We start from the raw sequence: 18,293 nt of genomic DNA, 5'->3' as shown, positions 1-18,293 counted from the left end.
GGTTGGGTGACAGTGTATACCAGTAATGTACTATTTGAAATGATGAACTATTTGAAGCTTAGATGGTTTATGGTTCTTCTTCATAACTTGGCAAGCAGTGAAAGCACAAAAAAAAAAACAACAACAACAACAACAAAAACCTGATTTTTCTCAACTTATGACATGTTTTCTTTCTTGGAGTATACCTTTAAACATCCATGAAGATCTAAGTTCCTTTACATCTTACATCTCTTTTCAGGTATCAGTCTCCCTGAAGGTGTGGATCCCTCCTTTCTGGCTGCTCTTCCTGATGATATCCGTCGGGAAGTCCTTCAGAACCAGCTGGGCATCCGTCCACCAACCCGAAGTGTTCACTCCACAAATATCTCAGCTCCTTCAGTAGTGGAGAATCCTGATGTGACTGAAGTGAGCCCTGAGTTCCTGGCTGCCCTACCTCCAGCCATTCAAGAGGAAGTATGTGAGCCGGAATATGGAGGAAACAGACTACCTTGAAAAGAGCTATATTCTTACTGATTTGTTTTTGTTCCATAGGTGTTAGCACAGCAGAGAGCTGAACAGCAGCGACGGGAACTGGCCCAGAATGCCAGTTCAGACACCCCCATGGACCCTGTGACCTTCATTCAAACTTTGCCCTCAGACCTGCGCCGTAGTGTCCTAGAGGACATGGAAGACAGTGTGTTGGCTGTGATGCCACCTGACATTGCAGCCGAGGCTCAAGCCCTAAGACGAGAACAAGAAGCCCGGCAGCGGCAGCTCATGCATGAGCGTCTTTTTGGACACAGCAGTACCTCTGCACTCTCTGCCATTCTCCGAAGTCCAGGTACAGAGGGAAGGAAGGAGGAGGGCCCTGGAATATCTTGATCTTATTTTAATTAGCCTCTTTTTACTACCTGTTGCATTGATTAAACCCAGCTTCTCCTCACTTAATCAAATTCAGTTTCCTTTTTCTTTCCTTGTAGCTTTTACCAGTCGCCTGAGTGGAAACCGTGGGGTCCAGTATACTCGCCTTGCCGTACAGAGAGGCGGCACCTTCCAAATGGGGGGTAGCAGCAGCCATAATAGGTACCCTTGTCTGTCTTTAAAAAAAAACAAAAAACAACAACAACAACAACAAAAAAAAAACCTTGCCATACTACATTCTGGGTCCTTTAATTTTATAGTTAGAGAAGCTAAAAGCTTTTGAGGCAGCTTTTACAACCATTCTGGGCTGTTTTCCTCAAATAAGTAGACAAGCAAATCTTTTTAAACTCCCTTCTCAGAGTACCACTGTTTGACTGGTAGGCCTAGCTAAAAGACAAGACTCAAAGGCATTCTGGCAGCAGACAGTCATTACGGTTTTAACAAAATAGAAAGGGGGAAACTAATTGGCCTTAGACATTTAACAGATGGCTACAAAAGTAGGGAAGAGTTACTTATTAACTAGGCTGAAACATAGATTTAACATTCTAAAACAATTACAGAAGAGATCAATACTTAAAAGGGTGGCAGCCTCCTAATCTAGAGAAGGCAAAAAACAAGCACTGGCTCATAGACTTTAGACTTTCATCACTTGGTAAATGATAAAAATAGGAATCTATGTTCCCTTCTCGGTGGTCATGTCATTAAGAGCAAATTACCTGATTTGGTTGAACCTCTCATTCACAATCTCAATAGGTGTACAACATCCTTCAGGAAAAGAAGTTGTAAAGTACCTGCTATATAGTAGATGTACAAAGGGGTCATTGTTGTGAATAGCCTGTCTTCCTTTTACACTCTCCCTGGGATTATCCCACTCATTCTTCTCCCATGTACTTACGCCTCATCCTAGCACTGTAGCTAGTGTTACCCAGAAACCGTGCTCTGTTTTTAGGCCTTCTGGCAGTAATGTGGACACACTCCTCCGCCTCCGAGGACGACTACTTCTAGACCATGAAGCCCTATCTTGCCTCTTGGTCCTACTTTTTGTGGATGAGCCAAAGCTCAATACTAGCCGTCTACACCGAGTACTGAGAAATCTCTGCTATCATGCCCAAACCCGCCACTGGGTCATCCGCAGCCTCCTGTCCATTTTGCAGCGCAGCAGTGAGAGTGAGTTGTGCATTGAGACACCCAAGCTCTCCACAAATGAAGAAAGGGGCAAGAAGTCAAGCAAGAGTTCTGCATCAACCAGCCATGAGAACCGTCCCCTGGATCTGCTCCACAAGATGGAGTCCAAAAGTTCCAATCAACTCTCCTGGCTCTCAGTATCTATGGATGCTGCCTTAGGCTGTAGGACTAACATATTCCAGATTCAACGCTCTGGAGGGCGTAAACATACAGAGAAGCATGCAAGCAGTGGTTCCACTGTCCACATCCACCCCCAGGCTGCTCCTGTTGTCTGCAGACATGTTCTGGACACACTCATTCAATTGGCCAAGGTGAGGAGCTTGAAGGAATCTTTGACTCCAAGGGCTGGAAGTGGGTGGCAGCAACACCTTGGGTGACATCTGGACAGTAAGGGGCTAACAAGTCTTTGTTTTTATTTTATATTGTGACATGTGCTGTTTCTGAGAAATTATCCAGTAAATAACTTCATGGAGTTTTATCTTTTCTTCACATTTTTAATGTACTGTCTCAGTCACCAAAACAATTGTTTGCACCCTATATGTTTATTTTACAGATAAAAATCTAAGGTTCAGAACACTAGTGACTTTGTTGTGTGACTAGAAAGTGACAAGCTCAATATTTTTTGAATAATGAACAGTTCTACTGTTTATCGGGGGTCCACCTGTACTAGGCACTGGGCAAAATTTTGCATTACCTCATTTAATACCAACAACTTTGGCAGGCTATGTTGTCTTCCCTGTTTCATAAATGCAGAGAGATGAAGATTTAGGAAAAAGTTGCTAATCATTGTCTTCAAAGTCCTTATTTCTCTAGACTACTTCACCACCTGCTGGATAAAACTCATGTAATCCATCTGCCCTATATTACCAAGAGCTGTTCAAAGAAAAGGAGAGTCTGAGAAGCAACTTAGATCAAGCCTATTCTTCTTATCCCGGCAGGTGTTTCCCAGCCACTTTACACAGCAGCGGACCAAAGAAACAAACTGTGAGAGTGATCGGGAAAAGGGCAGTAAGCAGACATGCAGCCCATGCTCCTCACAGTCCTCCAGCAGTGGCATTTGTACAGACTTCTGGGACTTGCTGGTAAAACTGGACAACATGAATGTTAGCCGGAAAGGCAAGAACTCAGTGAAGTCAGTACCAGTGAACGCTGGTGCTGAAGGGGAAACTTCCCTACACAGCCTTGAAGCTTCTCCACTGGGACAGCTCATGAACATGTTATCACATCCAGTCATCCGCCGGAGTTCTCTCTTAACTGAGAAACTCCTGAGACTCCTCTCTCTCATCTCAATTGCTCTCCCAGAAAACAAAGTATCGGAAGCACAAGCTAACTCTAGCAACAGTGCTGCTGCCAACTCAACCACATCTACCACCACCACTACTGCCACCATCCCCACGCCCACAGCCCCTGTTGCAACCACCCCCATCACTTCTGCTCCAGCTCTGGTTTCTGCCACACCTGTTTCCACCGTTACTGTAGCTGCTTCTACCACAATGACTACCCCCACAACTGTTACCACTACTGTTTCAAGTAAGTGTTGTCAACTCAGGGTTATGGGGTGTATACTATGGCTCCCAACTTACCCTCACTTTCCAATCCAGGTAGTCCTCCCTAAATGATAATTATTGTGAGATGTGTTCTTTCTCTATTTGTCTGTGTTCTCTTTGTAACAACTTTTTTTTAACAATTTGTTCATTATATATCCTGATTGAAGCCCCATCCTTCAACTCCTCCCAGTCCCACCCTCTCTCTTCCCTTCTATCCCTTGCCCCAATCCGCTAAAGGGGAGGAGGTCTCCTTCTCTGCCATCTGCCTATAGTTTATCAAGTCTCATCAGGACTGCCTAGATCCTCTTTCTCTGTGGCCTCGTAAGGCCACATCTCCAGGGGCAGGTGATCAAAGAGGCAGCCCCCTTACTAGGGAACTCACATGGAGACTGAGCTGCCATCTGAGCAGGAATTCTATGTCCATCCATAGTCCTTCGTTGGTGCATCAGTCTCTGTAGGACCCACCCCCTGGGCTCAGGATTTTTAACTCTGTTGGTCTCCTTGTGGGGCTCCTGTACCCTCTGAGTCCTTCCATCTCCCCCTACTTCCATAAGACTTCCTGAGCTTTGCCCAGAGTTTGGCTGTGAATGTCATCATCTGCCTTAATCCCCTTGTCTGTTTTCCATGTGTCTGGTGTATGCACGTGCACACACCTGTAAAAAGCTGAGCCTCTGGCTAGACAGCAAAAGTGGTGGAGTTTATTCGTAATCATCAATGATTTTTAGACTACAATACACTGAATGAATGCAGTGTGATTTTAAGGTAACAGATCATCTCAGGAAGTAGAGAAAATATGCCAGGTAGCAGGTGACTTAAGAATTATCTGCAGGAGTAGGTTTTTAAAGAATAAGTTGGGGCTGTGGTAGGGGAACAATTGGGAGAAATACAGGATTTTTGGTCACGTTACAAGGCATAGTTAAGAGTCAGCTCTGGGTGGTAGATAGTGCTTCCATGGAATGCATAACACCCTAAGTTCAATTCCCAACATGCAAAAAAGATTTGGCTTTGATAGATAGGTTGTCATTTTCTCTGGTTTTGTCATTTTGAAGCCCTGTACAGTGCAACAGTTTCCAGGCTTAGAGCACTCACAGAGCTTTAATATGTTCTGTTTCCTCAAAGCTTTCACTACTAAAGGCAGCAAATCTCCAGCAAAGGTGGGTGAAGGAGGCAGCAATGCTATAGACTTAAAAATGGTATCCTCTGGCCTCACTGAAAACCAGTTACAGCTCTCTGTGGAGGTGAGTCTAAGATCTTCATACCTTCTGAAGTTGAAGAGAAGGGATAGACATTTCAGTTCTTGGGTTAGGGCTTATTATTTCTCCTGTATCTTACCTAGGTGTTGACGTCCCACTCTTGTTCTGAAGAAGGCTTAGAAGATGCAGCCAATGTGTTACTACAGCTCTCTCGGGGGGACTCTGGGACCCGAGACACAGTTCTTAAGCTGCTACTGAATGGAGCCCGCCATTTGGGTTACACCCTTTGTAAACAGATAGGTAATAATGGTATTAAAACATTCTATTCTGCCTTATTATAAGTATTCCCAACTCCCCTCACCCCCCCCCCCCACACACACACGAAGCACAGCTCTTGTTTTCCTCTGCTAGATTGTTCGTCAACAAGGCTGACTAGCTGTCATCTGTGCTTAGTGAAGGGATAAGAGAATACTATTTGTGAGAACAGAAAAGACCTCCTTTTTTCTCTCCTTGATAAGTGTCTGTAAGAGCCCCATGACGAAGACACAGAGACAGCTTTTCTCATCTCAAAAGATGATCAAATTCAGCAATTATATTCAGAATAATGGCCTCGTTGTATAAGTTGGAGGATGCAAAAGCTCTAGCACTTTGAAAGTGCCTCGTTTCCTTTGTCTTACCTGGTTTTTGTCCAGAACAAAACTAAGCCCAATGTGAGAAAATTATTGGACCAAGGAATAGAAACCCATCTTTTTCTTGGTGTGGAATGTTTCTGTTTTCTAGCACCATTCTCCTAGTCATATATCTCCCTCAATCTTGACCACCTGCTTAGCATTCCACAAATGTTGTAGAAGCTCTTATGGGAGAGTTGATAGGTCTGTATCATGCAAGTATTTTTTCTTTTTATGAGAATTACAAGGTTTTTCCTAAAAATTTACCTCTTGTTGGACATTTCTCGACTGCTGCCAGTCATTTAGAACTCATGAGCTGAACACTGTCTGAGTGATAAATGATTATCTCAGAATTCTCATAGATAACTTTCAGGATACGAATACCACAAAACCTGAGAAAGTTTAAGAGCTATGCAGAACAGAACATAGGTCATTGTCTGGCTCCAGAAGAGACCTTTTTTTTTTTTTCTTTTCTTTTCTGCAGCAAATTGCATTTTGTGTAGATTCAATGGGCCAGTTACAAATTGGTAGTCTCTGAGTTGTTGGTCCTTAGCACAAACAATTAAACCAATTAGCAAAATTTCCTGTTTAACTTTAATTTCCTGAAACAGTTTCCTGATAAGGTTCAGCTTTCTGAACACTTGACTCCTGCCATCCCAGGTACTCTACTGGCTGAGCTACGGGAATACAATCTAGAACAGCAACGGCGAACCCAGTGTGAGGCCCTCTCTCCTGATGGCCTACCTGAGGAACAGCCACAGACCACCAAACTGAAAGGCAAAATGCAGAGCAGGTGGGTAGTAATGGGCTAGAATCCTAGACATTTGAAAAGTGGCTTTGGCTGGTTTTCCTCTTGTGTTTCATCTCTGCAGGTGGTTTTTCTATTTATCCTATAAAATACTTGACGTGGTGTTTCTCAAAATTTCCATACTGGTTAATACTATATTTGAGGTTATTTTTTTCTAGTTAATATCACAAGCCCTCCTTCTTCAAGTATTTATACTTTGATGTTTTCAATATATGCAAGTCATCTATTACTATACAGGTTTGACATGGCTGAGAATGTGGTAATTGTGGCATCTCAGAAGCGACCTTTGGGTGGCCGGGAGCTCCAACTGCCGTCTATGTCCATGTTGACATCCAAGACATCTACCCAGAAGTTCTTCTTGAGGGTACTGCAGGTCATTATCCAGCTGCGGGATGACACACGACGAGCTAACAAGAAAGCCAAGCAGACAGGCAGGCTAGGTATGGAACTAAAGAGTGTCTAAATGAGGGTGGTGGTGAACCCCTGGAGGAGCAGGGCTAAAATGTACTATTTGACCTTTCCAAAAAGAACCCTACCCCCCTTTTTTAAGATCAAAATGTTGATGGCTGTATCGTATAACCCATTCAAGTTGTCTGCCTGAGACTGAAGAGATCAAGTTACAATTAAGGGGTACTTGAAATCTGGCAGAAAAATTGGGAAACACATTTTGCTGAGAAAGACTTAACTTATAGTGTGTGCTTTCTGCCTCCTTAAACACTCCTGACTGAAACATTAGCTATGTTCTCAGACATTGGCTTGATGTGTTATCTTTCCTCCTGTCCTATAGAACACTTTACATGCCACCATCCCTTTGCCTGGTACCACTACCTCTACTCCTCCCTACCTTTGGGGCTTGATTATGAGTACACAAAACTTCCTGTGCTAAAACTCAAACTCAACAAGATGCCCTGTGGCATCTGAGAATAGAGGAGAGAATTTTGGGTATTCCCTCTTCCTACATTTTATATTGTGTCTTCCTTTTTCTCTTTTCCCCCTTTCTCCCAGGTTCCTCCGGTTTAGGCTCAGCTAGCAGCATCCAGGCAGCTGTTCGGCAGCTGGAGGCTGAGGCTGATGCCATTATACAAATGGTACGTGAGGGTCAAAGGGCGCGGAGACAGCAACAAGCAGCAACGGTTAGCATGATGCCTGCGGCCCCTCATTCATTTTTTTCTACCCTCCTTCCTGCACCATGTCATCAATGGGGTTTCATTATCCATACCTTGTATGCTTTTGCATTAAGTTTGCTAAATGAATGCCTCTAGACAACAGGGTTACTTTCTGTTGGTGTTTCTCTTACTGGTTTGTATTGACATCTGGTTGGATTTGAAGCTTGGCCATCATACCTCACTCCCAGCTATCTAGTTAGTGGTGTTTTGCAAATTGTCTGTGCAGTGCCTTGGTTCTGAGGGGTATGGGGTTAAAAGTATAGTGACATGAAGTAATGCAGAGACAACTCTAGAGTGCTGCCCTTGAATGTCCCCATGCTTGATACATTATCTATAAGCACTTCCGTTATGTAGTTAACTCCATCCACCCTAGCCTCTGCCTCTTCATAATTCCTTGGCATGTAAGAAATGAGATACTTTAAGAGGAAGCTTTTGGGTACTCAAGTAGCTACTTGAGTACCTTACTATTGGGGTTCCATATTAGAATGGCTGTAATAAAAGCTATGGCACTCTCATTGCCTTCCTGTTCTTGGGACATGGAAATCATTTTCTTAAAATAGCAAGGTATCCCAAGGCCTGGTTTTTCTTCATATAAAACTTCTAGAGCCAGATAGTGGTAGCACACACCTCTAATCCCAACACTCGGACGACAGGCAGTTAGATCTCTGTGAGTTTGAGGATAGCCAGAGCCCACACAGAGAAACCCTGTTTCAAAACAACAACAAAAATTCTGCTATACAGTATACTGCCGGTCAACACTGTACATAGTATAGGATTTGAGGAAAATTACTCCAGCAGCAATTGAAAGAGAAAGTAAAGAGCTGCTGTTCTGGGGTATTTATTTCTGCCTAATGTCCTGTCCAACCTGATAAAGACATAGCTTTTTAAGTAACCCACCAATGGAAGAGTAAATAGTAAGTTCAGTTTGAACAAATAGAAATAGTCAACAAGCCTACCTTCTTTCTACCTTAAGTGTACATACACAAACAAAAAGAAAACCTATTCCAGAAAACTTCCTGAATTTTTGTTTATATTCAGGTCATGAGTGTGGAGGTAGAGTGGGGTCTCAGTGGGAATTAGGTAGGAACAGCTTATAGAGAAAACAGGTTTTCAGGGAGCTCTTGGGGAAACCTGTAAGCTCAGAGTGGAAAGGAAGTATTCATAGCATTCTTTTGACCTGGAGACCTATAGACTTTGATAACCAGGTAGGACAAAGTGTCTTCTAAACTCAATGTGTGAGACATTTGGGGGCCAACCTCTATTCCCAGAGGAAAGCAGAGTTACACCTTTTATGTGACCTTGCCTCCTTTTATCCAGTCGGAATCTAACCAATCAGAAGCACCTGTTCGGAGAGAGGAGTCTCCCATGGATGTGGACCAGCCATCTCCCAGTGCTCAAGATACTCAGTCCATTGGTCAGTACTACTGCTGCTTGTAGCTCAGCAGAAGAATAAGTTAGGCGTTTTACTGGATCCCCTGTTCCCAGAATATATAAGCTCATTGAGCACTGGTTTTTTATAAATGTTCACAGAATCATAAATGTGAAGTCAGCCTAGACAACAGAGGAAGAACCTGTCTTTAAAATAGATTAGGGCCTGGAAAGATAACTTACTGAGGGAATTTGTGCTAGCCACCAAGCTTAACAACTTGAGTTTGAACCCGAGAACACCCATGGTCAAAGGGGAGTACTAACTCCCACAAGTTTTCCTTTTTTCCTAAATATGAAACTGAGGCAAGATTGAGCTACTCACACACCAAAACTGCAGCCACATAGTGAAACTTTGTCTCAAAAGGAGATGAAATAGCTGCATTAGCAGGTAAGGGTACTTGCTACAGAGCCTTTAATCCTAGTATTCTGGACGCAGAAGTAGGCATATCTCTGAATTCAAGGCCATCTGGTCTACATAGAAAGTTTCAGGCTAACCAGAGCTACATACTGAGACCCTGTCCCAAAAAAAGAAAAAAAAAAGGAAGTATAGTATAATACGTATGGATATGGCATGTGCTTTAAGTCTTGGCTCCCTCATTTACCAGCTCTGGGTTATAACCAGTGCTGTTTGGGACAGGAAACGGCCCAGTCTAAGTAAAATGCTTGCCTTGGTGGATGAGTTTCAATCCCAGGTCAGAAACACCAGACAAATACTCTTATAATCCCAGTGCTAGAGAAAGCCAAGACAGTCAGATCCCTAGGCTTCCTACCCTAATCAGGGAGAAACCCCATTTTAAAAAGCAAGTGGATGGCCTTGGAGCAGTGGTTCTCAGTCTGTGGTTCATGACCTCTTGGGGGGGATGGTTGAATGATCCTTTTCACATGTTTCCTAAAACCATCTGAAAACAGATGTTTGCATTATGATTCATAACAGTAGCAAAATTACAGTTATGAAGTAACAAAAATAATTTTGTAGTCAGAGGTCATCACAACATGAGGAACTATATTAGAGGTTCCCAGCATTAGGAAGGTTGAGAACCACTGACCTAGGGAAACAATCCCACAGCTGATCTTTGTCCATATACACACATTTTTTTTAATTAAAATAGGGATATTTATAGTTTTTACAGTAAAATACTTTAAATGGTTTAATACTTAACCAAGTATCTGGCATATAGTAAATGTGGCATTTTTTTCAGTGAGTTTATCAAAGAATCCTTTTGATACCCTTTAAACACAGTAAAATAGTTTTTTTTCATAGGACACCCAGTTTTGAAATGCTTTACTGAGTCACCTAGACTTTGGGAGATAAATCTCCCATGTTCTATCAATCATCTTTTACCCAAGGTCACATGATCTGCAAGTGCCACAGCCAGGACTCAAACCTAGGGCTGTCAGAACCTTGAAGAATAGTCAGGATTTGGTTAGAGGATGAAAGCAAAGGTCAGGTCGGGTGTAGAGGGAAGTGGGGAAAGGGCTAGTGAAAAAGCAGTTGCTTCTCTTTTACTTGGCTATTGAGCAATTGTGAATAAATTTTCAGAGAACTAGGAAAAATACCAACCATGGAGGGTGGAGGTGTCCATCTTGCACAGAGACTTCCTTGGGGCTGTAAAGTGCTAAGACTGACTAATGTAAAATGTATTAGACTTTTAAATGACTAAGTCAAAATAAAATTAAATTATTGCATCAAAATAACTAGTTTACGTTGTAGCCATATCTCTTAGAAAAGAAAATAAGGAGAAGGCACCCTGATTGCAAGGGTAGCTATCAAAATGTTCTAAAACATAACTTGTACTTGAAGGCAATTTTTCAAAAGTTCCATCATAGCATGTAGCCCTTGAATAACTTAAAAAGGTTCCTTGTGGGCTAAGAGGCAATGCAAGACTACACAGTATGTGGCCTTTAAACACTAAAAATGAGACTAGCATAATTGAGGAGCCAAATTTCTTATTTAATTTACCTTCTAGATGTTGTTCAATGTTCTTTGGCCGGTGAGCCCACTCTGTCTAGTGGCCTGTGCTTTTGGGGGTGGGGGTGGTCTCAAGTAAGAAACTCTGAAAGCTTTCTGACTGTCTTTTGTATATCTAGTAGCCTCAGATGGAGCACCACAGGGAGAAAAGGAGAAAGAGGAGAGACCACCTGAGTTGCCACTGCTCAGTGAGCAGCTGAGCCTAGATGAGCTGTGGGACATGCTAGGTGAATGTTTAAAGGAACTGGAGGAATCCCATGACCAGCATGCAGTGTTAGGTGAGTTGCTCTCTGAGGTTACAGATTCCAAACCTTTTGTTCTATTCTCGGACACGGACTGCCACGTAGTGGTGTTGGTGATGTCTTGCTTTTTTTTTTTTTTCCTCAGTTCAAGGTTGTTCTGTGTGTGTGTGTGTGTGTGTGCGCGCATTTATAACAAGAATTCAAAAGAATTACCTTCTCTCTTGGTAATTCTTGTACATTTTACTGTTTAGACTGAGATTTGTTTTTATAACTGATTGACTGTTTCCAGTTTCTAACTTCCTCTTTGCCTTTGTTTACTATTATATTTCCCCGCAAGTTTTTATTATTTCTTTCATATTTTATTTTCTGGAATGGTTAAGAAAAAGTGGGGCATATTTATATGTTAGTGTTTGTAAAATGTCACTTTGTTGTCATTACTATCCCCAGTGCTACAGCCTGCTGTCGAGGCCTTCTTTTTGGTCCATGCCACAGAGCGGGAGAGCAAGCCTCCTGTCCGAGACACCCGTGAGAGCCAGCTGGCACATATCAAGGATGAGCCTCCTCCACTCTCCCCTGCCCCCTTAACCCCAGCCACTCCTTCCTCCCTTGACCCATTCTTCTCCAGGGAGCCCTCGTCTATGCACATCTCCTCGAGCCTGCCCCCTGACACACAGAAGTTCCTTCGCTTTGCAGGTACAGGGAACACTTAGACCAACATATATGGAAAGTATTTTATCCCTAGCTTATTCAGCAGAATGAGACATTTTCACATATTGCAAAAAAACAGACATAGTAATGATAGAAGAGTTCTGCTGTAGAAGCTCTTATGTGCTTCCACTCTAAGGGATTTATTTGAGTGTTTTATGAGACTATGTGAAGCCAAGTATTGTTATAAATGCCCAGATTTCACATTCATACTCAGAACTGGCCCTTAGCCTTAAGTAATTACTGATTTAGGCCCCTGAAACAAGAGCAGATTGGTAGCTAGTAGACTGTTATGTAACTTCTTAGGACCTATGATATACTGATTCCTGTTGTTATCTCTTCTCTCAGAGACTCACCGCACTGTGTTAAACCAGATACTACGACAGTCCACCACTCACCTTGCTGATGGGCCTTTTGCTGTCTTAGTAGATTACATTCGTGTCCTTGACTTTGATGTCAAACGCAAGTATGTGCCCTGGTATTGGGGTGAAGAACTACTTAAGTGATAACCTGTCTCCCCTCCGAGAGAAAAAAAAAATGCCATAGGGGCTCCTAGGACTATAAGGGTTTCTTGGTGGCACTATATTTCTAAAGTCCCATTTCATCCTTTAGAGTCATGGTGGTGCAGTCAAAACTAGGCTCAAGACTCCTTGTCATCTCTACTCCTTCCTGTACACAAAATTGTACTTCCTTGTTTGTTGCAGGCTAATGTAATAGTCTATGATCTCTTATTCAGTAGAAATAGGGAAAGTTTTAATTCATAATAAATGATCTGTCTCTCCCAACTGCTATGTGCTTTCCATATGTGTAGGGTAAAAAGAGAGTGTCACTGAGTTTCCTTCTAAACGGACAAATACAAGTTTGCTCTGCCACCTCCAACCCTACCTTTTCTTCATCTTAAGATATTTCCGCCAAGAGCTGGAACGTTTGGACGAAGGGCTCCGGAAGGAAGACATGGCAGTTCATGTCCGCCGTGACCATGTATTTGAAGACTCCTATCGTGAGCTGCATCGCAAATCTCCAGAAGAAATGAAGAATCGATTGTAAGAACTCAGGAGAGAAAAACAGCCAAGATGGTTCAGGGCAGGAAGCTCTTTCTGTATAGTAGCAGTGGCCTAAGTCTTTGCAGTGGGAGCTTGTACCATTATTAGGTTATGACTAAGAATCTGCCTCCTGAGTAGGTGGTTACCCTGGCTTTGGAAGGCACCATGTTCTTGAGTGCCCCTGCCAAGTGAGTAAATTGTAATTCACTGGTAGATTATAAAGCCACCTAGAAGAAATTGGTAGCTTGCAACACCAAATATCACAGTAGCTAATGAGACAGATTAAAATCATGATCTGTTTTTCCAGAGTTCTCTTAGTATTCTGTTCACTTTTCCATCTGACAGTGGAATCTCCCAAAGTCAGATTCAGAGACTCTTTTTGCTTACATCATGTTACATGAATAGTCCAGATTTGTTCTGGCTTTCTGCACAGCTCTCTTATCTCTGCTCTTTTAATGCAGGTATATAGTGTTTGAAGGAGAAGAAGGGCAGGATGCTGGGGGCCTCCTGCGAGAGTGGTACATGATCATCTCTCGAGAGATGTTCAATCCTATGTATGCCTTGTTCCGTACCTCACCTGGTGACCGGGTCACTTACACAATCAATCCATCTTCCCACTGTAACCCCAACCACCTCAGCTACTTCAAGTTTGTTGGACGCATTGTAGCCAAAGCTGTATATGACAACCGTCTCCTGGAGTGCTATTTTACTCGGTCCTTCTACAAACATATCTTGGGCAAGTCTGTCAGGTGAGATTGCAGTAGTAGTCTTTAGACTCTCAGGTCCTTATCTCCCTGTTGTGACTGTTCCTTCACCAAGTCGTGACCCTATCTGATTGCATTTTTCTAGGTATACAGATATGGAGAGTGAGGATTACCACTTCTACCAGGGCCTAGTTTATCTGCTAGAAAATGATGTCTCCACACTAGGCTATGACCTCACCTTCAGTACTGAGGTAGGTTGGGAGATACATTTGGGGAACTGACTCTTTGAGTGTCAACAGTTCTGAGGAAGGATTTTGACTGCATCAAACAGAAACATCATAAACAGAAAACAGAATTGACAAAATAATCTAACCTGATTCCTACTTCCTTCTTTTAAAAATATCCTAGAGCAGAAGAAAGATGGCTCAGTGTATATGAGCACTTGTTTTATTTATGTGTATATACCACATGTGTTCAGGTTAGCACTGAAGCCAGAAGTGGGGATTGGGTCCCATGGAGCTGCAGTTACAGGATTGTGGGCCACCAAAATTGGGTGCTGGGAACCAAAACTTTAAAGATTTGGAAAAGTAAGAACACACACACTCTAATACTGAGCTCTATCTCTCTAGCTCATATATTTTTTTTTTCAATAAAGGTTTCAGAACTAGCAAGATGACTTAGCAGGTAAGGGCATTTGCCAACAAGCCTGAGAACCTGAGTTTAACCCTAGGGCTCAGCATGGTAGAAAGAGGGAAATGACTCCTTCAAGTTGTCCTGATCTTTTCACACCATACACACAAAAAATAAAAACAAGAAAAAAAAATGTTCCAGGAGGGGCTAGTCATAGTAGCATTCATCTATAACCCCATGGCTAGAGGTGAAAAGCCAGGTGGCCAGATCGCTGGGAACTCACAGCTAATCATAGCTAAATCATTGAGCTTCAAGTTCATTGAGAAACCCTTTCTTAAAAAATAAGTTGGGGCATGGCGTGAATAGAGGAAGATGCTTGTCATTGACCTCTGTTCCTCCCACATACACAAAATGTTCTAATAGGTAATTCAGTGGTAAAGACAGACAAGTAGTTCTATAATTGAATTATAATTGAATAGAGGTACCCTTTCCTCACTTGTTTCAGAGCCAGAGACTAATATTTCAGTCCTTTCTTCAGCTTTTTCCTATGTAGAGGAACTTTATGCTAATGAAAATGGCAGTTAGCTATTGTTGTACAACATTTCTGTCTGGGACGTGGCAAAGAGTTAAGAGTGTGTTCCTGCACCTCTGTGTTAGTTGAAGCCCAGAACAAACCTCTGATATATATGGTTCGTGTCTTGGATGTTCTAGGTTCAAGAATTTGGAGTATGTGAAGTTCGTGACCTCAAACCCAATGGAGCCAACATCTTGGTAACAGAGGAGAATAAAAAGGAATATGTACACCTGGTGTGCCAGATGAGAATGACAGGTAGGAGTAATGTCCTTTAGACAATGTCCTCTACTTGTTCAAGGAACAAGCTCAGCCGTTTATTTATTTCATGTTTTTTGTTCTTATTTCCAAAGACAAAGCCACAAATGCCTTGCACAAAAGGAGTCAGAACACTTGACCAAAATACTTAGCTTCATCTCCTATCATATAGGGGCCTGGAAACAGTGGTAGGTGAGGCAGGCAGATCTGTCAGTATCAGGTGTCGAGTTGAGACTACCTCTTCAGTTGTATGAGTTCTGAATCCATGTCACTTTTTTCATTTTTTCTTACCAGGAGCCATCCGCAAACAGCTGGCAGCCTTCTTGGAAGGCTTCTATGAAATCATTCCAAAGCGCCTAATTTCCATCTTCACTGAGCAGGAATTAGAGCTGCTCATATCAGGGCTGCCCACCATCGACATAGATGACCTAAAATCTAACACTGAGTACCACAAGTACCAATCCAACTCTATTCAGGTGAGCTGCTGCTAACAGAAGTATCCCCGTACTTTCATACTTACCAGTGCTGGTTTATGGATGACAGTGTATCTATGCCTCTTTGTTCTTCTGGAGCATATTTTCAGCTGATATTCTCACCCATCCTATAAAGAAGCTGAAGGCCATTCCACAAAGGGGACTTGACTAATATTTTAAGTCCATTGCCAATTCCTGATCTTCACAAGCTCTCCTTCTAACATTGGCTTTTGTGTTCTCTTCCTACAGATCCAGTGGTTCTGGAGAGCATTGCGTTCCTTTGACCAAGCAGACCGTGCCAAGTTCCTCCAGTTTGTCACGGGTACTTCCAAGGTGCCCCTGCAAGGGTTTGCTGCCCTTGAAGGTATGAATGGCATTCAGAAATTTCAGATTCATCGAGATGACAGATCCACAGATCGCCTGCCTTCAGCTCATACATGGTGAGAAACAACTTTAACTTTTTCTTTTTCAATCTATATTGAGCTTATAGACTTGATAACTTTTAGATATCTACCCAAGGATGGGAGCACAAGTATGGCCAGCTCTATGACTTTAGAAACCTCAGTTTGTTTGGTCTATGGAGGTTTAGGTGAGCAGGGCCTGGAAAGATGGTTCAGTGGTTAAGAGCTTTTACTGGTCTTTCTTAGAGGACCAGAATTTAGTTCTCGGCACCCAGGAAGGTCAGCTTGCAACCACTGTAACTCCCAAATACAAGGTATCTAATACTCTCCTCTTGTTCACATTACAGGCACCTCCACTAACATGCATATACCCACATATATCAACAGTAAACCTAAATGCCTCTTTAAAAGACAATTGTTTCTTAGAAAATGTCATGACTCCAGTTATGTATGTAATTCAGTTGGTTAGAATACTTGCACCAAGGTTCCATTCCTCACACCATATAAATTAGGTGAATTAGTATATGCAGGTAGTCCTGGGAGGTGGAGGCAGGACAATCAGAAGTTCAGGGTTATCAGTGTAGTGATTTGGAGGCCAACCTGGGATGCACAAGACCCCACCTCCAAAGTATTAGAAAAAGTTTAAAAACAATAGATGACTGGCTGGATCAGCAGATAAGGTGCATACTACTTTTGCAGAAGCCATGCGTTCAGATCCCAGCACCCACATGATGGCTCACAACCATTTGTAACTCTAGTTCTTCAGTGCTCTGCCCTCCTGCTATGTGGTGCACAAACGTACATTCAGGCAAAACAGTCATAAGCATAAAATAAAATATTTTTAAGGTAAAAGTTAAATGAATAAATGGAATTTACCAACTATTATATATGTGTTTCCCAGCTGGTTCTTCTCCAATGCATGGCCTATAGATAGGCAATGGTGTATAAGTTATAGCAGGAGCCAATTTATGTTGCAATATTGAGGCCAGATCAGCAGATTGGGGAAAAGATGGGAAAGTCATTGAGAAGAAGTGGTTAGATTAGTTCTAACTCAGAAAGGAACATAAGGTTGATAACACTGAGACTCATTTATCTTCTCTCATGGATTAATATTTTTTCATTTCAGTTTTAATCAACTGGACCTGCCTGCCTATGAGAGCTTTGAGAAGCTCCGCCACATGCTACTATTGGCCATCCAGGAGTGCTCTGAAGGGTTTGGGCTGGCCTAATAAGGTCTGCCTGCTTGGGGATTTTCTACCATTGTTGGACCTGGGGAGGGAGGGATTTAAAAGATCCAGAAAGAAAATGTCAAAGTCCAATAAATGAAATTCACCAACTCACCATGTGTGTGTCCCAGCTGCCCATCTTCCCTAGTGCATACCTGTTCCCTTCTCATTCTCTTTCCTCTCCCCTTTCCTTCTTGCCTCTCCCTTTTCCATGCCGTCCATGATTCCCCACCCCATGTGTTAAAGAAGGCAGTAGCCTTTGCAAGGACCTGTTTGTCCCAACTGAACAGTGTGCTCCTCAGATTCTGTGTTCAGAAGGATTTGCTGCATTGAGACTTGAAACCTTTGGATAGGGGAAAAATTATATATATATATATATATATATTTTTTGTTCTGTTTGCATTTCTTAATTTGTGCTTGGAATGTGTTGATGTGCACAGCTAATGATTCAATGCGAGACAAGATTGGCATCTGTGTTGTGGAGGTTTCAAATAAAGAGCACTCTTCATAACTCACTTTTCACAACAGAGTTTTTTTTTTTTTTTCCCAAACTAAAAATAAAAATTGAGAAAAAAAATGCCCTCTTATGTACATACTAGACAAATTAACTTTCCAGAAGACCATTTTGCCCCTCCTGCTCATCCACCCACCTCCACTTCTGGTACAACTTCCTTTCTCGGTCAGTTTCCTCAGAGAAGAGACTGACAGCCACCAAAAATTGGGAAGATTTTTGGAACACACTGCAACAGGTTCTATCAAAACGTTGAAGAGTTCACTCAAACCATGCAGTATTTTATTTGGTGAGCATTTATGATAGTCTGAAGTTTAATTTCCTTACAAGTTTTGGCTTATTTTTAGTTAATTTTAATAGGCAAAAGATTTGACTAGGTCTCCACAAGGGAACCCTTTTTGTTTTGTCTGTCTTGCCATTTGTCTGCAAGTCTTCACAGATTATCTAGTAGTATCTTCTGGTTTTTATCCTATCTAGCACTTAAAGCTGATCAGATTCCAGCCTTGAATACCAACAAAAATAATAATAAAAGTTAGTTAGAAAAACAATCCCAAGTAGTACTTTTCTTTGTGTGTTTTTTTTTATTCACTGAAACACTATGGCTTAAAGATTTTTTCCCTGTTGACATCTCATATTAGGTAGGTGTGGGAAAACAAGGGATGTCC

General features: G+C 42.2%; 1 protein-coding gene across 1 annotated transcript in view; it reads left to right on the top strand.

The window, feature by feature from the left end:
• The window catches only part of Huwe1 (HECT, UBA and WWE domain containing E3 ubiquitin protein ligase 1), a 138,242-nt gene extending 120,610 nt beyond the window's left edge, over positions 1-17,632 (top strand). Inside the window, 21 exon segments of the mRNA XM_055617925.1 lie at positions 239-453; positions 532-820; positions 960-1,062; positions 1,850-2,396; positions 3,024-3,615; positions 4,752-4,870; positions 4,969-5,125; positions 6,154-6,286; positions 6,539-6,741; positions 7,307-7,434; positions 8,785-8,881; positions 10,984-11,142; positions 11,554-11,799; positions 12,160-12,277; positions 12,714-12,854; positions 13,316-13,603; positions 13,704-13,809; positions 14,900-15,017; positions 15,312-15,493; positions 15,740-15,930; positions 17,018-17,632. Coding sequence (XP_055473900.1) covers positions 239-453; positions 532-820; positions 960-1,062; positions 1,850-2,396; positions 3,024-3,615; positions 4,752-4,870; positions 4,969-5,125; positions 6,154-6,286; positions 6,539-6,741; positions 7,307-7,434; positions 8,785-8,881; positions 10,984-11,142; positions 11,554-11,799; positions 12,160-12,277; positions 12,714-12,854; positions 13,316-13,603; positions 13,704-13,809; positions 14,900-15,017; positions 15,312-15,493; positions 15,740-15,930; positions 17,018-17,120 — 4,235 coding nt within the window. The 3' untranslated portion in view covers positions 17,121-17,632.
• Positions 17,633-18,293: the final 661 nt, after the last annotated feature.

The sequence above is a fragment of the Psammomys obesus genome, unplaced genomic scaffold (assembly GCF_907164565.1).
Source record: "Psammomys obesus unplaced genomic scaffold, mPsaObe1.curated_primary_1811, whole genome shotgun sequence".
Lineage (NCBI taxonomy): Eukaryota > Metazoa > Chordata > Mammalia > Rodentia > Muridae > Psammomys > Psammomys obesus.
Note: the sequence above shows the minus strand (reverse complement) of the source record. Positions and strands in the feature narration are given on the sequence as shown.